General features: G+C 49.6%; 1 protein-coding gene across 1 annotated transcript in view; it reads left to right on the top strand.

Annotated features, from left to right (window-relative positions):
- Nucleotides 1–21,321, top strand: part of LOC311101647 (serine/threonine-protein kinase NLK2-like) — a 93,920-nt gene that overhangs the window by 52,086 nt on the left and 20,513 nt on the right. Inside the window, exons 4-7 of the mRNA XM_084142786.1 lie at nucleotides 1,246–1,352; nucleotides 1,531–1,616; nucleotides 7,993–8,202; nucleotides 8,868–8,969. Coding sequence (XP_083998912.1) covers nucleotides 1,246–1,352; nucleotides 1,531–1,616; nucleotides 7,993–8,202; nucleotides 8,868–8,969 — 505 coding nt within the window. The remainder of the gene's footprint in view (nucleotides 1–1,245; nucleotides 1,353–1,530; nucleotides 1,617–7,992; nucleotides 8,203–8,867; nucleotides 8,970–21,321) is intronic.

Genomic DNA, 21,321 nt, shown 5'->3' with positions numbered 1-21,321 from the left:
CCATCTGTAGCCAGGCTGACAGCGCGGGACCAGTCCACTCCGACCCTGTCCAGCGCGCCGACGAGTGCGGTAAAAATATCAGCTGCTGTCGTTGTATCTGTCATCGGCACCAACTCGACAAACTCCTCGGTGACGGTCAATGTGTCATCAACTCCGCAGATGAAAATGGCCAGTTGTGCAACATCTGTAATGTCCGTGCTTTCATCAATTGCAACCGAAAACGCAATAAATGACTTTACTTTTTCCTTCAACTGAAAGATCGGAAATCCTGTCTGCAACTGTGTTTCTTGTCAGGCTGATATTTGCAAAAGCCTGCCGCTTTTCAGGGCACACAATCTCCGCTGCCTTCATTATGCATGTTTTTACAAATTCACCCTCACTAAATGGTTTTGAAGCCACTGCGATTTCATTAGCAATGAGGTAGCTAGCTTTCACTGCAGCGTCACTGATGTCTCGGCTGTGAGTAAACACAGACTGCTGTTTCTTCAGACCCGCCAACAGTTCATTCACCTTCTCTCATCTCCGCTGTCCTTGAAAGTTGTCATATTTGTCGGCATGAAGACTCACATAGTGGCGACGAAGGTTATATTATTTCAGCACTGCAACATGCTCTGAACACACCAAACATACAGCTTTCCCATTCAATTCCGTGAATAAATAGGATGACAATTTTTCTTGGAACACTCTGCACTCTGCGTCCACTTTTCTCTTTTTTGACAGAGACATATTGGGGCAATGAGGGTGCCAAAGCACATAATGTTAAAAGTAGAAGCCGTAATAAATATCGCGGGCAAAACAAAGTAGCTCATTGGCTGCACGTGCTTGACCTACTTGCTCTGCCCCGGTATAAACAGTTTGCTTGCTTAACACAATTGCTATTGCGCCATCCAGTGGACGCAATTGGAACAGCAGTTTATTTTATTGAAAAATTGCAGCGCATTTTTATACTTTACACACAAAAAAATAAAAAATATATATATATATATATATATATATATATATATATATATATATTTATTTTATTTTTTTTCGAAATCATCTCGCGGGCCGGATTAAACCCGTTTGCGGGCCTGATCCGGCCCGCGGGCCGGACGTTTGACACCCCTGCTGTAGATAGTCTTTCCTCGGCCCATTCCCACTTTCTTCCATTTACCCCTCCCCTCCTCTCTCCACTACCTAGCTCTTCTCTGCAGAATATCTGTGTAGTCTTTGTGGTGTTGTTTTCCTTCACCACTCCTTGTCCAGCTATGTGGTGACAGAACTGATGCAGAGTGACCTCCATAAGATCATCGTGTCACCTCAGCCCCTCAGCTCAGACCACGTCAAAGTATTTCTCTATCAGATCCTCCGAGGTAAGACCTCTCCGGCACGCACACACACACTCAGATCACATTACAAACATTAAAACGTGATTTTCACACAAATATCAGTTTGAATCGTCATTGATAAAAAACGGGGTGGAACCTTCGCACAAGAAACTGTTTGAAAACCATTAAACTGAATCCTTCCTGGCATGTGTTTTGTCTGTAGGACTGAAGTACCTGCACTCAGCTGGCATCCTACATCGAGACATCAAACCTGGCAACCTCCTGGTCAACAGTAACTGTGTGCTTAAGGTTGGTATACTGTCCTCTACCATCTAACATATCCATCCTCCTGTGATGAAACATGTATTACTCTACTGAGATGTACAGTGTTATATTTATGAGGTCAAGTCGGGGTTGGAGTCTGCTCTGTGGAAGTACAGTATCTGAAATACACACACACACACTCCTGACTCCTGCCCTCACTGGCTGTCTGGCGCCATGAGTCTCTGCAGCCTGTGTTACCGGGGGTCTGACGCCCCAGTGGGATTTCTACAGTACATGATGCTGGGCTCCTGACATATAAATCTTAATCCTGGGGCCTGGTAATGGAGGCCCTGCCTGGGTTTATGCTACCCTTAGCTCTCCCTCCTCCCCCCACAGACACTGGAGGGGTGTTAGTCCATGGGTGGGAGAGAGGGGAGAAAGAAAGGGAGGAGGGAGTGGGTGGAGGACAGAGTGATTCAATGTGTTCTATGGCTGACTCTGGAGAAATGATTGTCTCTAGCAGACATTTACTACATTTAGCTCCTAATTCTCAGTTCCCAAACGGGAAACCCTCCCCCACACATTCTGGGCTATTTTCAGACCAACCCATCCTGCCTGCCTCTGTGATGCTCCCTGCCTGCCTCTGTGATGCTCCCTGTCTGCCTTTGTGATCAAATCAAATCAAATGTTATTGGTCACATACACATTTAGCAGATGTTATTGCGGGTGTAGCGAAATGCTTGTGTTCCTAGCTCCAACAGTGCAGTAGTATCTAACAATTCACAACGATACACAAATCTAAAAGTAAAATAATGGAATAAATAAATATATAAGGATTAGGACGAGCCATGTCGGAGTGGCATTGACTAAAATACAGTAGAATAGAATACAGTATATACATATGAGATGAGTAAAGCAGTATGTAAACATTATTAAAGTGACTAGTGTTCCACTATTAAAGTGGCCAGTGATTCCATGTCTATGTATATAGGGCAGCAGCCTCTAAGGTGCAGGGTTGAGTAGCCAGGTGGGAGCCGGCAAGTGATGGCTATTTAACAGTCTGATGGCCTTGAGATAGAAGCTGTTTTTCAGTCTCTCGGTCCCTGCTTTGATGCACCTGTACTGACCTTGCCTTTTGGATGATAGCAGGCCGTGGCTCGGGTGGTTGATATCCTTGATGACATAGGATGTCCTTCCTATGACATAGGGTGCTGTAGGTGTCCTGGAGTGCAGGCAGTATGCCCCCGGTGATGCATTGGGCAGACCGTACCACCCTCAGGAGAGCCCTGCGGTTGCGGGCGGTACAGTTGCCGTACCAGGTGGTGATACAGCCCGACAGGATGATCTCAATTGTGCATCTGTAAAGGTTTCTGAGGGTCTTAGGGGCCAAGCCGACTTTCTTCAGCCTCCTGAGGTTGAAGAGGCGCTCTTGCGCCTTCTTCACCACACTGTCTGTGTGGGTGGACCATTTCAGATCGTCAGTGATGTGTATGCCGAGGAACTTGAAGCTTACCACCTTCTCTACTACGGTCCCATCTATGTGGATAGGGGCATGCTCCCGCTGCTGTTTCCTGAAGTCCACGATCAGCTCCTTCGTTTTGTTGACGTTGAGGGAGAGGTTATTTTCCTGGCACCACTCCGCCAGGGCCTACTACTGTTGTACTTAATGATGAGCTTGGAGGGTACTATGGTGTTGAAGGCTGAGCTATAGTCAATGAACAGCATTCTGACGTAGATATTCCTCTTGTCCAGATGGGATAGGGCAGTGTGCAGTGTGATGGCGATTGCATCATCTGTGGATCTATTGGGGCGGTAAGTAAATTGAAGTGGGTCTAGGGTGTCAGGTAAGGTAGAGGTGATATGATCCTTAACTAGCCTCTCAAAGCACTTCATGATGACAGAAGTGAGTGCTACAGGGCGATAGTCATTTAGTTCAGTTATGTCACGCCCTGGCTCTGGGACTCTGTTATGTTGAGCCAGGGTGTGTAGTTTCTATGTGTTTGTGTTCTGTGTTTAAGTTCTAGTTCATGTGTATCTATGTTGGCCGGGGTGGTTCTCAATCAGAGGCAACGTGAATCAGCTGTTGCTTGTTGTCTCTGATTGGGAACCATACTTAGGCAGCCGTTTGGCAGTAGTGTATTGTGGGATCTTGTTCCGTGTTGGTTTGTGTAGGTAACCAAGGACTTCACGTTATCGTTTTGTTGTTTTGTTTCGTGTGGTGAAATAAATAAAGTATGTTCACTTATCGCGCTGCGCATTGGTCCACTTCCTTCAGCGATCGTGACAGAAGATCCCACCAATACAGGACCAAGCAGCGTGCCCAGGAGCAGACAGCCTGGACGTGGGAGCAGATATTGGACGGGCAGGGGTCCTGGACTTGGGAGGAAATCCAGGCCGGGATGGATCGCCGTCCGTGGGAGGAGACGGTGGAGGCGCGCCGGAGAGAGGAGCAGCGGGTTACGGGAGCCATTGGTGAGAAGAGGGAAGGAAAGTGTAGAGGCACGGCGAGAGGTACTGAGGTGTGTTGCCAGTCCGGTCCGGCCCGTTCCTGATCCCTGTGTAAGGCCAGTGGTGTGTGTTCCCAGTGCAGTCCGGCCTGTTCCTGTCCCTCGCACCAAGCCTGTGTTGCGCGTCGCCAGCCCGGCCCGGCCTGTTCCTGCTCCCCGCACCAAGCCAATGGTGGGCGTCGCCAGCCCGGTCCGGCCCATTCCTGCTCCCCGCACCAAGCATGTGGTGCGCATCGTCAGCCCGGTCCGGCCCGTTCCAGCTCCCCGCACCAAGCCAGGGGTGCGCGTCGTCAGTCTGGTCCGGCCCGTTCCTGCTCCCCGCACCAAGCCTGTGGTGCGCTTCGTCAGCCCGGTTCGGCCCGTCCCTGCTCCCCGCACCAAGCCTGTGGTGCGCGTTGTCAGCCCGGTCCGGCCCGTTCCTGCTCCCCGCACTAAGCCTGTGGTGCGCGTCGTCAGTCTGGCACAGCCCGTGCCTGGGTCACCGGTGCCTGGTCAGGTACCGGTCAGCTGCTCCACATCGGAGCCTAAGCAATCCGCTCCACCGATGTCCAGTCCAGCTCCAGCCTGCGGGGCCAGACCGGACCAGGGGCGCTATGGGGGGATTGTTGGAGGGTGGTGGTCAAGCCCGGAGCCGGAACCGCCTCCGAGGAGGAATGCCCACCCGGCCCTCCCCTGTTCGGTTTATGTTTGGCGCGGTCGCAGTCCGCGCCTTTGGGGGGGGGTACTGTCACGCCCTGGCTCTGGGACTCTGTTATGTTGAGCCAGGGTGTGTAGTTTCTATGTGTTTGTGTTCTGTGTTTAAGTTCTAGTTCATGTGTATCTATGTTGGCCGGGGTGGTTCTCAATCAGAGGCAACGTGAATCAGCTGTTGCTTGTTGTCTCTGATTGGGAACCATACTTAGGCAGCCGTTTGGCAGTAGTGTATTGTGGGATCTTGTTCCGTGTTGGTTTGTGTAGGTAACCAAGGACTTCACGTTATCGTTTTGTTGTTTTGTTTCGTGTGGTGAAATAAATAAAGTATGTTCACTTATCGCGCTGCGCATTGGTCCACTTCCTTCAGCGATCGTGACAAGTTACCTTTGCTTTCTTGGGTACAGGAACAATGGTGGACATCTTGAAGCAAGTGGGGACAGCAGACTGGGATAGGGAGAGATTGAATATGTCCGTAAACACTCCAGCCAGCTGGTCTGCACATGCTCTGAGGACGCGGCTAGGGATGCCGTCTGGGCCGGCAGCCTTGCGAGGGTTAACACGCTTAAATGACTGACTCACGTCGGCCACGGAGAAGGAGAGCCCACAGTCCTTGGGAGCGGGCCGCGTCGGTGGCACTGTGTTATTCTCAAAACGGGCGAAGAAGGTGTTTAGCTTGTCTGGGAGCAAGACACCGGTGTCCGCAACGTGGGTGGTTTTCCCTTTGTAATCCATGATTGTCTGTAGAACCTGCCACATACAGGGAGGGAAAAAAGTATTTGATCCCCTGCTGATTTTGTACGTTTGCCCACTGACAAAGAAATGATCAGTCTATAATTTTAATGGTAGGTTTATTTGAACAGTGAGAGACAGAATAACAACAACAAAAAATCCAGAAAAAACGCATTTCAAAAATGTTATAAATTGATTTGCATTTTAATGAGGGAAATAAGTATTTGACCCCCTCTCAATCAGAAAGTTTTCTGGCTCCCAGGTGACTTTTATTCAGGTAACGAGCTGAGATTAGGAGCACACTCTTAAAGGGAGTGCTCCTAATCTCAGTTTGATACCTGTATAAAATACACCTGTCCACAGAAGCAATCAATCAATCAGATTCCAAACTCTCCACCATGGCCAAGACCAAAGAGCTCTCCAAGGATGTCAGGGACAAGATTGTAGACCTACACAAGGCTGGAATGGGCTACAAGACCATCGCCAAGCAGCTTGGTGAGAAGGTGACAACAGTTGGTGCAATTATTCGCAAATGGAAGAAATAAAAAGAAACTGTCAATCTCCCTCGGCCTGGGGCTCCATGCAAGATCTCACCTCGTGGAGTTGCAATGATCATGAGAACGGTGAGGAATCAGCCCAGAACTACACGGGAGGATCTTGTCAATGATCTCAAGGCAGCTGGGACCATAGTCACCAAGAAAACAATTGGTAACACACTACGCCGTGAAGTACTGAAATCCTGCAGTGCCCGCAAAGTCCCCCTGCTCAAGAAAGCACAAATACAGGGCCATCTGAAGTTTGCCAATGAACATCTGAATGATTCAGAGGAGAACTGGGTGAAAGTGTTGTGGTCAGATGAGACCAAAATCGAGCTCTTTGGCATCAACTCAACTCACCGTGTTTGGAGGAGGAGGAGGAATGCTGCCTATGACCCCAAGAACACCATCCTCACGTCAAACATGGAGGTGGAAACACTATGCTTTGGGGGTGTTTTTCTGCTAAGGGGACAGGACAACTTCACCGCATCAAAGGGACGATGGACGGGGCCATGTACCGTCAAATCTTGGGTGAGAACCTCCTTCCCTCAGCCAGGGCATTGAAAATGGGTCGTGGATGGGTATTCCAGCATGACAATGACCCAAAACACACGGCCAAGGCAACAAAGGAGTGGCTCAAGAACAGGCACATGAAGGTCCTGGAGGGGCCTAGCCAGTCTCCAGACCTTAATCCCATAGAAAATCTGTGGAGGGAGCTGAAGGTTCGAGTTGCCAAATGTCAGCCTCGAAACCTTAATGACTTGGAGAAGATCTGCAAAGAGGAGTGGAACAAAATCCCTCCTGAGATGTGTGCGAACCTGGTGGCCAACTACAGGAAACGTCTGACCTCTGTGATTGCCAACAAGGGTTTTGCCACCAAGTACTAAGTCATGTTTTGCAGAGGGGTCAAATACTTATTTCCCTCATTAAAATGCAAATCAATTCATAATATTTTTGACATGCGTTTTTCTGGATGTTTTTGTTGTTATTCTGTCTCTCACTGTTCAAATAAACCTACCATTAAAATTATAGACTGATCATGTCTTTGTCAGTGGGCAAACGTACAAAATCAGCAGGGGATCAAATACTTTTTTCCCTCACTGTACTTCTGGTGTCTGAGCCGTTGAATTGCGACTCCACTTTGTCTCTGTACTGACGTTTTGCCTGTGCTGTCTGCCCATGATATCGCTGTGTTCCTTCTCTTCCAAGTCTGACATTATTTTAGAGCGAGGCACTCCTCATTTAATTTCTGATGATGAACATAATGATAATGATGAACATCCCCTTTCGATTCAGTTGTGTACAAGCTGATGGGGAGTAATCGTCTGCAGTAATGTGACAAGGCCCGTAGCGGTGCAACACTATGTGGCTCCTCAATCCTTCACTTCCTGTCATTTTGTCCAGAATTTATATTTAGCTAACATAGCAAAGAGAATAAATTTAAAAAATCGTCTGTTATTTAGCACATAGCTGTGCTGTCCTAACCTTTCTTTGGACTGGGTGAGGGTGGGAGGGGAGACCGAGGTGGAAGTGTGTCCCTGTAGGGACACCGTAGAAGAGGTTGATGATCAACTTCAGTCAGTGTTTTCATTGGAAAATGTAATTAGTGACGCACCATGCATTTCTGAAATAGCTGCTCATCCCTTGAAGACCTTGGGGAAGTGAGATATGAGGCAACAAAGATTTTTGGAGCAGCTCGTTAGTCCGTTTATGAACGATCCAAGCATTCCATTATTTTCTGTCTTTAGACGTATCAGACAATGTTCTCATTCAGTTATATAACAATTGACTCCGACCAGTCACAGTAAGCTACCACATAATACATAGTGTATCTTGCAAGAAGCTGCATGCATCTAAACCTTGGGTTAGGTTGGGTTTGGAGGACTAATCTATTTGTGTATTGGTATTGATGGATGTATTAATGTGAACATGTTCTCCCCCTTCATCCCTCTCCAGATCTGTGACTTTGGGCTGGCACGGGTGGAGGAGCTGGACGAGTCTCGTCACATGACTCAGGAGGTGGTGACCCAGTATTACCGCGCACCAGAGATCCTCATGGGCAGCCACCATTACTCCAACGCCATCGACATCTGGTCTGTAGGATGCATCTTCGCCGAGCTACTGGGCCGACGCATCCTGTTCCAGGCCCAAAGCCCCATCCAGCAGGTAACCAATACTGTAAACACCGAGAACATGTAGATCTGACATGGAATACTTGCTGATCTAATATTCAGTGCACAGCATTTTCTGGCTTATTTTATAAGAAAACAATTGTATTGGCTATCCTTGGTTGTGTTTGTTAGTCTGTAGGCTTCAATGAGGTGTGTTTTTTCAGCTTGGTCAGAGCTTTCAGAGATAAAGTCTGTATTTGAAAACAGGACAGAGCTTCCTTGACCCCTTAGTATCCATGTCTCTCCAGACCTTGGGCTGCGGTCCTGTCTCCTTTACCTCGCTTTCAGAGATGACCTGTTGAGTTAGCTGGGGAGGGAGGAATGCAGTCTTATGTCTCAGTACACACCACTCCTTTTCACTTCTGATATGGACACAAATAGCTAATGTCTAAAATGACGTGTTCACAGATACTGTATGTTCACAATGGACTGCAAAATTGCATTCTGGAGCAATAAGTCAATACACAGTATAGCCCCCTGGAGTCCTTAACTTGGCCTGCCTCTCTCAACTCCCTCGCCTTTACTGCATATGTGCCATAGCGTGTGTGTGAGTGTGTGTGTGTGTGTGTGCGGGTATCTGTGTGATCGTTCGTGCATGCGTGTCTCAAGTACAGTAACATATGCTGCATGATGTTCTTCTGTGTGTGTTCTGTGATGTAGCTGGATCTGATCACGGACCTGCTGGGGACTCCCTCTCTGGAGGCCATGAGGACAGCGTGTGAGGGGGCCAGGGCCCACATCCTCAGAGGACCACACAAACAGGTAGGGACATGGATGAGCAGTGTGTGTACTCTGGAGCAGGACAGCGCATGAGTCTCCTGAGCAAGGTTTTCATAAGTCCTACAAATCAATTATGCATTCGGTAATCATGGCTGGATGGGAATATGTCTCTGTGGACAGAATGAGTTTGGTCAGGGGTCCATGTGTAAGATTTGCTTCCACACATGGTTACAGGAGTCAGACACATCAGTGATGAGTGGTCCTCTTGGACAGCAAGATGGTGTTTTAGTGTTGTTGACTTTTGAGCCATTGAGCCAGAAGGGATCCTATTTCCTGCCACCAGTGCAGTCCCAGGATACATTGTGCGATCGTGGGGGTGAGGTGGGAGACAGGGGGGCTTGAGGGTGGTCTGAAAACATTTATGATGCTCGCAGAAATGCAGTAGTAGGAAATACACATCTGGGGGTAATCTTATTCATTGAATCAGATGGCTCATTCATCACAAAACCGACTGATGTTGCCAACTACTTTAATGATTTTTTCATTGGCAAGATTATCAAACTTAGGCATGACGTGCTAGCAACAAACTCTGACACTACACATCCAAGTTTATCTGACCAAATTATGAAAGACAAGTATTGTAATTTTGAATTCCGTAAAGTGAGTGTGGAAGAGGTGAAAAAATGATTGTTGTCTATCAACAATGACAAGCCACCGGGGTCTGACAACTTGGATGGAGAAGGATGAGGATAATAGCGGATGATATTGCCACTCCTATTTGCCATATTTTCAATTTAAGCCTACTAGAAAGTGTGTGTCCCCAGGCTTGGAGGGAAGCAAAAGTTATTCCGTTACCTAAGAATAGTAAAGCCCCCTTTACTGGCTCAAATAGCCGACCAATCAGCCTGTTACCAACCCTTTGTAAACTTTTGGAAATAATTGTGTTTGACCAGATACAATGCTATTTTACAGTAAACAAATTGACAACAGACCTTCAGCACGCTTCTAGGGAAGGACATTCAACAAGCACAGCACTTACACAAATGACTGATGATTGTCTGAGAGAAATTGATGATAAAAGGATTGTGGGGGCTGTTTTGTTAGACTTCAGTGCGGATTTTGACATTATCAATCATAGTCTGCCGCTGTAAAAATGTATGTGTTATGGCTCTATAGCCCTCCTATATTGTGGATAAACAGTTACCTGTCTAACAGAACACAGAGGGTGTTCTTTAATGGAAGCCTCTCCAAGAAAATCCAGGTAGAATCAGGAATTCCCCAGGGCAGCTGTCTAGGCCCATTACTTTTTTCAATCTTTACTAATGACATGCCACTGTCTTTGAGTAAGGCCAGTGTGTCTATGTATGCGGATGACTCAACACTATACACGTCAGCTACTACAGCGACTGAAATGACTGCAACACTTAACAAAGAGCTGCAGTTAGTTTCAGAGTGTGTGGCAAGGAATAAGTTAGTCCTAAATATTTCAAAAACTAAAAGCATTGTATTTGGGACAAATCATTCACTAAACCCTAAACCTCAACTAAATCTTGTAATAAATAATGTGGAAATTGAGCAAGTTGAGGTGACTAAACTGCTTGAAGTAACCCTGGATTGTAAACTGTCATGGTCAAAACATATTGATACAACAGTAACTAAGATAGGGAGAAGTCTGTCCATAATAAAGGGCTGCTCTACCTTCTTAACAGCACTATTAACAAGGCAGGTCCTACAGGCCCTAGTTTTGTCGCACCTGGACTACTGTTCAGTCATGTGGTCAGGTGCCACAAAGAGGGACTTAGGAAAATTGCAATTGGCTCAGAACAGGGCAGCACGGCTGGCCCTTGGATGTACACAGAGAGCTAACATTAATAATATGCATGTCAATCTCGCCTGGCTCAAAGTGGAGGAGAGATTGACTTCACACTACTTGTATTTGTGAGAGGTATTGACATGTTGAATGCACCGAACTGTCTGTTTGAACTACTGGCGCACAGCTCGGCCACCCATGCATACCCCACAAGACATGCCACCAGAGGTCTCTTCACAGTCCCCAAGTCCAGAACAGACTATGGGAGGTGCACAGTACTACTACTACTACGTAACTGATGCAAGCAGTAAAATTAGATTTAAAAAACAGATACAAATACACCTTATGGAACAGCGGGGACTGTGAAGCAACACAAACATAGGCACAGACACATGCATACACACACACGATAACATACACACTATACACACACACACACTCATGGATTTTGTATTGTAGATACAGTGAGGGAAAAAAGTATTTAGTCAGCCACCAATTGTGCAAGTTCTCCCACTTAAAAAGACGAGAGAGGCCTGTAATTTTCATCATAGGTACACGTCAACTATGACAGACAAAATGATTTTAAAAAATCCAGAAAATCACATTGTAGGATTTTTTATGAATTTATTTGCAAATTATGGTGGATAATAAGTATTTGGTCAATAACAAAAGTTTCTCAATACTTTGTTATATACCCTTTGTTGGCAATGACACAGGTCAAACGTTTTCTGTAAGTCTTCACAAGGTTTTCACACACTGTTGCTGGTATATTGGCCCATTCCTCCATGCAGATCTCCTCTAGAGCAGTGATGTTTTGGGGCTGTCGCTGGGCAACACGGACTTTCAACTCCCTCCATATACTTTCTATGGGGTTGAGATCTGGAGACTGGCTAGGCCACTCCAGGACCTTGAAATGCTTCTTACGAAGCCAATCCTTCGTTGTCCGGGCGGTCTGTTTGGGATCATTGTCATGCTGAAAGACCCAGCCACGTTTCATCTTCAATGCCCTTGCTGATGGAAGGAGGTTTTCACTCAAAATCTCACGATACATGGCCCCATTCATTCTTTCCTTTACACGGATCAGTCGTCCTGGCCCCTTTGCAGAAAAACAGCCCCAAAGCATGATGTTTCCACCCCCATGCTTCACAGTAGGTATGGTGTTCTTTGGATACAACTCAGCATTCTTTGTCCTCCAAACACGACGAGTTGAGTTTTTACCAAAAAGTTATATTTTGGTTTCATCTGACCATATGACATTCTCCCAATCCTCTTCTGGATCATCCAAATGCACTCTAGCAAACTTCAGACGGGCCTGGACATGTACTGGCTTAAGCAGGGGGACACGTCTGGCACTGCAGGATTTGAGTCCCTGGCGGCGTAGTGTGTTACTGATGGTAGGCTTTGTTACTTTGGTCCCAGCTCTCTGCAGGTCATTCACTAGGTCCCCCCGTGTGGTTCTGGGATTTTTGCTCACCGTTCTTGTGATCATTTTGACCCCGCGGGGTGAGATCTTGCGTGGAGCCCCAGATCGAGGGACATTATCAGTGGTCTTGTATGTCTTCCATTTCCTAATAATTGCTCCCACAGTTGATTTCTTCAAACCAAGCTGCTTACCTATTGCAGATTCAGTCTTCCCAGCCTGGTGCAGGTCTACAATTTTGTTTCTGGTGTCCTTTGACAGCTCTTTGGTCTTGGCCATAGTGGAGTTTGGAGTGTGACTGTTTGAGGTTGTGGACAGGTGTCTTTTATACTGATAACAAGTTCAAACAGGTGCCATTAATACAGGTAACGAGTGGAGGACAGGGGAGCCTCTTAAAGAAGAAGTTACAGGTCTGTGAGAGCCGGAAATCTTGCTTGTTTGTAGGTGACCAAATACTTATTTTCCACCATAATTTGCAAATTAAATTCATTAAAAATCCTACAATGTGATTTTCTGGATTTTTTTCCCTCAATGTTTCTGTCATAGTTGACGTGTACCTATGATGAAAATTACAGGCCTCTCTCATCTTTTTAAGTGGGAGAACTTGCACAATTGGTGGCTGACTAAATACTTTTTTTCCCCACTGTATGTGCTCGTGGTGGAGTAGGAGCCTGAGGGCACACAGTGTGTTGTGAAATCTGTGAATGTATTGTAATTTTAATTTTAATTTTTCATAAATGCCTTAATTTTGCTGGACCCCATAATAAATACAAATACAAATCTTACACCCACCCCCACCAACCATGCTGGTCCTCTACCTGCAGGATGGCTGTTCATCTTACATACCCCTCCCCTCCAACCATTAACGCTGGGAATTGCCAGGGACCTCACGATACGATATAAGCACGATACTTTTGCGCCGATACGATATGATACTGTGTTGTTCATTGGCCAATTGCTGTTCATTAGCCAATTGCATCTATCTGTGGATGGGTATTCACAAGTTGACCACATTCAGTACATAAAATGTCTTTAAAAGCCTTGATCTTTAGCTGTTCCTTCAGATGCAAGTTCAAAGTTTACAAGATGCAGCCAGAGGTCAACACACACTTGAAGGTTTTTTGGAGGGTTGGGGGAGCTGCTTATTCACGTGAGAGGACAGGGTCTTTGTGAAGATAAGAGAGGTGGGGAGAATGAAGCATCACAGAGAGCCCCTGCCCTCCTCTCATCCCCCTTTCTTTTCCCTCTGTGGAGGAGGGGAAGGACCTGCGAGAGGAGGATAAGAGGGATGAAGGCACAGGAGAGAGGAGAGGAGAGGAGAGGAGAGGGAGAGAGGAGAGGGTGAGAAAATAAGGAGAGAGGAGAGGTTAACGAAGGAGCCCCAAAGCTTGGAAGAGGGGAGAAGGGGTTCCTTTTTACACAATGGGGGTCTGGGGCGTTGGAGCTTGGGAGGGAAGGAGGGAGAGAAGAGAGGAGTGAAACATGGAGGGTGTCATGGGCCTCTCACTCCACCGGGTTACCACCTTAATTTTCTTCCACTCTGCTCACCACTCTCTCTACTCAGCCTAACTAGCTCCACCTGTCCCTGCTCTGCTCTGCTCTAATTACTCTGCCAGCTGCGCTGCATTACCCACTACCTCTCCCAGTATTTAAGGCCCTGTCTTTCAGCTCTCCGGTGTCAGATCGTCTGCAAAGCTCACACCCGGAACCTGTTTGCTCGCGCTTCTGGCTCACCCTGGTTTTGTGACCCCGGTCCTGCCTGTTTTTTGGATACTCTTCTGCCTCAGGAGATCCAGACCTGCTTCTGCCATTACGACTCCTGACTACTCTTCAATCCCGGTAACTCTGACCAGCCTTCTGCCTTGCTACTACGTATTTTGGATTTCCCTTGAACTGTACTGCTGCCTGGTTTCATTCCGCCCTGTTGTGTCTGTGTCTCCCCCCCCCAGGACTTCTGGACCACCCACCACCGGCTTCATAGGACGCATCGCTGCCACTGGGGGGGGCACAGACCCAGCGCATTGGACGGGATCCCTGTTACCCCTGGAGCCTTCATTCACTCCCTACTTCCCTTTTCCCCTTAAGTTTAATAAACTTTCTGGTGTGACGCAATTGTGGTCCTCTGGTCGTCTGTCTGAACCGTGACAGTACGATCTGACCATTATGGACTCAGCGCACACTTTCCCCGACATGGAAACCGATGAGCATGAGCAGCAGTTCCAGCAGCAGCAACAACAACTCGCCATGATCATTCAACTCCTCACCAACCTTACCCCAGCCAGTCTGCCCACCAGCCCAGCCCCCGAGTTACCTGCCCCGGTCATTGCAGCCGCTGCTCCGGAACCCAAGATTGGAAACCCCGAGCGGTTCAACGGCGATTCAACCCAGGTCCGGCCATTCCTGACTAGCTGCCGACTTCAGTTCTCCTTGCAGCCAAGGACCTTCGCCACGGAGGGGGCTAAAGTTGGGTATGCCATCACTCACCTGACGGGCCGAGCTCGACTCTGGGGAACAGCAGAGTTCGAACGTCAAACCCCCGCATGTGCAACCTTCGACCTGTTTGCTGAGGAGATGCTGAAGGTGTTTGACCTGGATTCACCCACTGCAGAGGCGTCTCGTGAACTGTTCAGTATTCGACAAGGCAGACGTACAGTCGCAGACCATTCCATCGACTTCCGAACCCTGGCTAGACGAAGTTCTTGGAACACACCATCGTTGGTGGACGCGTTCTTCCATAGTTTGGCTGACTATATCAAGGACGAGTTGGTCTCCCATGAACTGCCTTCCACTCTTGATGAAGCCATCGCACTGACTGTCAGGATCGACAGAAGGATACAGACCCGTCGTCGTGAGAGGGGGCGCCAAGGTCCACCTACTACCGGCATTCGGAGAGATCCGACTGGGCTCCTGTCATCTACTGCCACTCACCCAGGTCAGCTTGATCAGTCTGAGCCTATGGAGATTGGGCGAGCCTCCCTCACTCCTGCAGAGCGCCAGCGCCGCTTCACCTCAAACCTCTGCCTCTATTGTGGAGGTGATGGACATCGTGTGGTAACCTGCCCTTTAAAGGGCCGAAGCTCACCGGGCATAGGGGGAGTCCGGTTGAGTTCAATGACCATCCAGTCCTCCAACCGCAAACCCCTGCTGCAAGTTCACCTCCGCCTCTCTGACTCAACTCACACCCTGGCTGCTCTGGTGGATTCTGGCGCCGAAGCCAACATAATGGACATCAAGCTGGCACGCCAACTGGGACTGGAGAACCTCCGTTTGACACCTCCTATTCCTGCCCGGGCACTGGACGGACACTTACTCGGATCGGTCACTCATGTCACGGCCCCGGTCTCGATGGGTCTGTCCGGAAACCATCAAGAAACTATCCAGTTTCACCTGCTCCCCTCTCCAGGCCAACCCCTCATCCTGGGTTACCCATGGCTCCGCCGGCACAACCCTCAGCTCGACTGGGTGACCGGGGTGATCAGGGAGTGGGGAGAGGACTGCCACCGAACCTGCCTGCTTGCTGCCGCACTACCCCCTCGGCCCGTACCTACTAACTCCGCTCCTGACCTCTCCAATGTCCCAGAATGCTACCATGGTCTCAGAGAGGTGTTTAACAAAGCAAGAGCCACATCTCTGCCCCCTCACCGACCGTACGACTGTGCCATCGACCTCCTCCCTGGAACTGCTCCTCCAAAGGGTCGTCTTTATTCGTTGTCTGCTCCTGAAAGAAAGTCCATGGAGGACTACATCAATGGCTCTCTGTCCGCAGGATTAATCCGTTCATCTTCATCTCCTGCTGGTGCTGGCTTCTTCTTTGTGGGGAAGAAGGACGGATCTCTTCGCCCCTGCATCGACTACAGGGGACTCAACGACATCACAGTGAAAAACCGTTACCCTCTGCCTCTGCTCACCTCTGCTTTTGAGTTGCTCCAGGGAGCCACTGTTTTTACCAAGTTGGATCTCAGAAACGCTTACCACCTAGTGCGGATCCGGGAGGGAGATGAATGGAAAACCGCATTCAATACACCAACAGGCCACTACGAGTATCTGGTTATGCCTTTTGGCCTCACCAATGCTCCTGCTGTGTTCCAGGCTCTAGTGAATGATGTACTGCGGGACATGTTAAACAAGTTTGTCTTCGTTTACCTGGATGACATCTTAATCTACTCCAGAAACCTGTCTGAACACACCCGCCATGTCCAGCAAGTCCTTCATCGTCTTCTGGAGAATTCCCTCTACGCCAAGGCAGAGAAATGTGAGTTTCACGTCAAGACAGTGGCCTTCCTGGGGTACATAGTGGCAGAGGGAAGTATCCAAATGGATCCTGCCAAAGTATCAGCAGTCACTTCATGGCCAGTTCCGGAGAACAGAAAGAAGCTGCAACAGTTTCTGGGGTTTGCTAACTTCTATAGGAAGTTTATCCGGAACTACAGTACCGTTGCTGCCCCTCTCACTGCTCTAACCAGCACCAAGCAACCCTTCACCTGGACCCCGGCAGCCGACAAAGCCTTCAGTACCCTCAAGGTGAGGTTCACCTCCGCTCCCATCCTCCAGATGCCTGATGTGGACCGGCAATTCATTGTGGAGGTGGACGCCTCGGATGTGGGAGTTGGTGCTGTGATTTCTCAGTGGGCTGCGGAGGATAGGAAGCTCCATCCCTGTGCCTTTTTCTCACGTCGGTTGTCCCCCTCTGAGTGCAATTACGACATAGGGAACCGTGAGCTGCTGGCTGTGAAGCTTGCCTTGGAGGAGTGGCGTCACTGGCTGGAGGGGTCCACCATTCCATTTCTCGTTTGGACCGATCATAAGAACTTGGAGTACATCCGCACGGCCAAACGGTTGAACTCCAGGCAGTCCCGCTGGGCCCTGTTCTTCACCAGGTTTAATTTCACTCTGTCATACCGGCCTGGATCACGCAACACCAAGCCAGACGCCCTCTCCCGTCAATTCCAGAAGGATGACACCCCCTCCAAGGACCCTGTGTCGATTCTGCCAAGTCCCTGCATCGTTGCAGCTCTGACCTGGGCTGTTGAGGAACAGGTGCTGGAGGCTCTCCGTAACCAGCCAGGTCCCAGCACTTGCCCAGCTGACCGCCTTTTTGTCCCCGAAGACCTGAGGTCCCAGGTCGTTCAGTGGGGACATGACTCCCGCCTAGCTTGTCACCCTGGCTCCACCCGCACTTACAACCTGCTCGCCCAGAGGTTCTGGTGGCCCTCTCTGAGGAAGGATGTACGGGAATTCGTCCAAGCCTGCCCCATCTGCAACCAACACAAGTCGTCCTGCCAGCCCCCAGCCGGATTGCTGCAGCCCCTGCCTGTGCCCAGACGTCCCTGGTCTCACATCGCCCTTGACTTTGTCACGGGGCTGCCCCCTTCAAGTGGCATGACCGTCATTCTCACCATCGTTGACCGTTTCAGCAAGATGGCACACTTCATTCCCCTCCCCAAGCTCCCAACCGCCAAGGAGACCGCCCAGGTGGTCCTGGAACACGTCTTCCGGATCCACGGACTGCCAAAGGATGTAGTTTCTGACCGTGGTCCACAATTCTCCTCCGCTTTTTGGAAGGAGTTCTGTCACCTGCTGGGAGCCACAGTCAGTCTGACTTCCGGATTCCATCCCCAATCCAATGGGCAGTCAGAGCGGGCAAATCAGGAGCTCGAGAAGGCACTGCGATGCATGACTTCACGCAACCCCCACTCCTGGTCGCAGCAATTGACATGGGTGGAGTACGCACACAATTCTCTGACCTGCTCTGCCATCGGTATGTCCCCTTTCCAATGTGTTTATGGATACCAGCCTCCTCTATTTGCCAGCCAGGAAGAGGAGGTTACTTGCCCATCTGCACTTGCTTTTGCCCGTCGATGTCGCCGCACCTGGTCACAAGCCCGAGCCACACTCCTCAGATCCGTTGCCAGCTACACTACCGGGGCCAACCGTCGGAGAATTCCTGCTCCCACCTACCATGTTGGTCAAAGGGTGTGGTTGTCATCGAAGAACCTGCCACTCAGGGTGGAGTCGCAGAAGCTGGCACCTCGGTTCATTGGCCCATTCCCTATCATAAGAGTGATTAGCCCAACTGCTGTCCGGCTCCAACTGCCTAATTCCCTGAGGGTGCACCCCACTTTCCATGTGTCTAAGATTAAGCCCATCCATGAGAGTCCGCTGGTCCCTGCAGCGCCTGGTCCTCCTCCTCCACGGCTCGTCGATGGTGGTCTGGTTTACACCGTCCGCCGCCTGCTTCGGTCCAGACGGAGGGGTAGGGGTCTCCAGTACCTCATTGACTGGGAGGGCTATGGACCTGAGGAGAGGACCTGGGTGCCAGCTAGTCGGATTGTGGATAGGACTCTCATCACCGCTTTCCACCAACGGCATCCTGATCAACCTGCAATCCGTAGGGGCCGCCCCAGAGGGGTCCCTAACCGTCCGGCCCGCTCGGCTTCCTGTCCTGTGCCTGATCCTGTCTCGGGACCTGTCCCATCTCCCGACCACGGCCCTCCGGCTTCCTCCGAGGATGAGGACGTTCACTCGGACCGTTCGGAGGAGTTCTAGCCCTCCTCCGGCTCCCCTCCTCCCGCCCGGCGTGGTGTTGCTCTTGGGACTTCTGGGGCCGTCCCTTGGGGGGGGGGTTCTGTCATGGGCCTCTCACTCCACCGGGTTACCACCTTAATTTTCTTCCACTCTGCTCACCACTCTCTCTACTCAGCCTAACTAGCTCCACCTGTCCCTGCTCTGCTCTGCTCTAATTACTCTGCCAGCTGCGCTGCATTACCCACTACCTCTCCCAGTATTTAAGGCCCTGTCTTTCAGCTCTCCGGTGTCAGATCGTCTGCAAAGCTCACACCCGGAACCTGTTTGCTCGCGCTTCTGGCTCACCCTGGTTTTGTGACCCCGGTCCTGCCTGTTTTTTGGATACTCTTCTGCCTCAGGAGATCCAGACCTGCTTCTGCCATTACGACTCCTGACTACTCTTCAATCCCGGTAACTCTGACCAGCCTTCTGCCTTGCTACTACGTATTTTGGATTTCCCTTGAACTGTACTGCTGCCTGGTTTCATTCCGCCCTGTTGTGTCTGTGTCTCCCCCCCCCAGGACTTCTGGACCACCCACCACCGGCTTCATAGGACGCATCGCTGCCACTGGGGGGGGCACAGACCCAGCGCATTGGACGGGATCCCTGTTACCCCTGGAGCCTTCATTCACTCCCTACTTCCCTTTTCCCCTTAAGTTTAATAAACTTTCTGGTGTGACGCAATTGTGGTCCTCTGGTCGTCTGTCTGAACCGTGACAGAGGGAGGAGGAGGGCAGGCAGACCGAGTGCCGCTTGGAAGAGGGGAGAAGGTTTTCCGAGCTGCATCAGGGACCTCGTTACAGCTGCTTATTCTCACTGACGGAGAGAACGTCCACAGAGGAGTACACTCGGGCTGCTTCTCACTAACCTAATGTAGCTTCCTCTCCTCTCCCCTCCTCTCCTTCTCACTAACCTAATGTAGCTTCCTCTCCTCTCGTCTCCTCTCCTTCTCACTACTCTAATGGAGCTTCCCCCTCTCCTTTCCTTCTCACTACTCTAATGGAGCTCCCTCTCCTCTCGTGTCCTCGCTGCTTCTCACTACTGTAATGGAGCTCCCTCTCCTCTCCTTCTCACTACTCTAATGGAGCTTCCTCTCCTGTCCTCTCCTTCTCACTACTCTAATGGAGCTTCCTCTCCTGTCCTCTCCTTCTCACTACTCTAATGGAGCTTCCTCTCCTGTCCTCTCCTTCTCACTACTCTAATGGAGCTTCCTCTCCTGTCCTCTCCTTCTCACTACTCTAATGGAGCTTCCTCTCCTGTCCTCTCCTTCTCACTACTCTAATGGAGCTTCCTCTCCTGTCCTCTCCTTCTCACTACTGTAATGGAGCTCCCTCTCCTGTCCTCTCCTTCTCACTACTCTAATGGAGCTCCCTCTCCTCTCCTTCTCACTACTGTAATGGAGCTTCCTCTCCTCTCCTTTCCTTCTCACTACTCTAATGGAGCTTCCACTCCTCTCCTCTCCTTCTCACTACTCTAATGGAGCTTCCTGTCATCAACTGCTCTCTTTCGTCTGTACTGGTGTGAGAGAACAGGACAGGCAAGAGCAAATTCCAGGTAGTCATCCACCATATCACTTCACCCCTACTCTGTTTTCAGAGCAAGCTGTAGATGAGGGAGAGAGGAGACGGGAAGAGGACACCACTTTAGAGTCCTGTGATGCACCCTGACTCATCCAGGAAAAGACTGCAATAACTGAGTCCAGCCATATGAGATGTTTAGTGAACTTGAGTGAATGCGGCCCTTAGATTCTTTACTAATGATTGTTCTCGTATAGTCTAATAAAATATCCATGTTTTGAGGGGAAAATAGAACACACCAGGGTGCTGGTTCTCGCTGTGCTTTCTAAATAAATCTATGTGAGGATGGCTAGTGAAATGAAAGCCATTGGTCTCAACTGTAGCCAGCATTAGGAAACTAGCCCCCACCTATCCTGCTATGGAGGCTTAGGCAGGTCAATACCCCGAGCCAAATGAGTTTAGAAATCAGATAAGGGCTTGAAAGCTGCTAAGCATCCCCTCTCTCCACACGCACTGTGTATGCACCACTCCCTCTCTTTCGCTCTCTCACACGCACGCACACACACCCCAACCACTTTGCTCTACCCTCGAACCACGGCGAAGCTAAGTGCAGCCTTTTCTGCTGAAACAGGAAGCCTCACTGCCAATCTGCTGTCACCTGAGCTGTCTGTCTCGGTAGAGAAGTTACCAGAGGCTGCTACTCGCACGCTTCACTCTGAAGCACACACCCCTTAGCCTCAGCACACACACACACAATCCAAATAAACCCGCCTTCCCCTTCCTCCAAATCTTTGGACAGAACAGTCTGACGTGGCGTTGACACGCTGGTTGTTTTGGAACCCTCGTCTCTGCCAGTTTGTTCTAGTAATTACCTGCATGTTTATCAGCCCATCCTTCACCAGTCTCACCTCCTCTTAGCTCCAAGAGGCTAGCTAGCTAGCGTTAGCAGCAATTTTGCATGAGTAAAAACATCCACTTGTCCACACCACCATAAATACCCCAGGTGCAACTCTTCCTTTCACAATACCCTGTTGTACCTGGCTCTGAGGCTGTGTCCTGGGAAGGCTTTGTTATTGTCTAGCA

The sequence above is a fragment of the Coregonus lavaretus genome (genome assembly GCF_964263955.1).
Source record: "Coregonus lavaretus genome assembly, chromosome: 26".
NCBI lineage: Eukaryota > Metazoa > Chordata > Actinopteri > Salmoniformes > Salmonidae > Coregonus > Coregonus lavaretus.
This window is presented reverse-complemented; position numbering and strand designations above follow the sequence as displayed.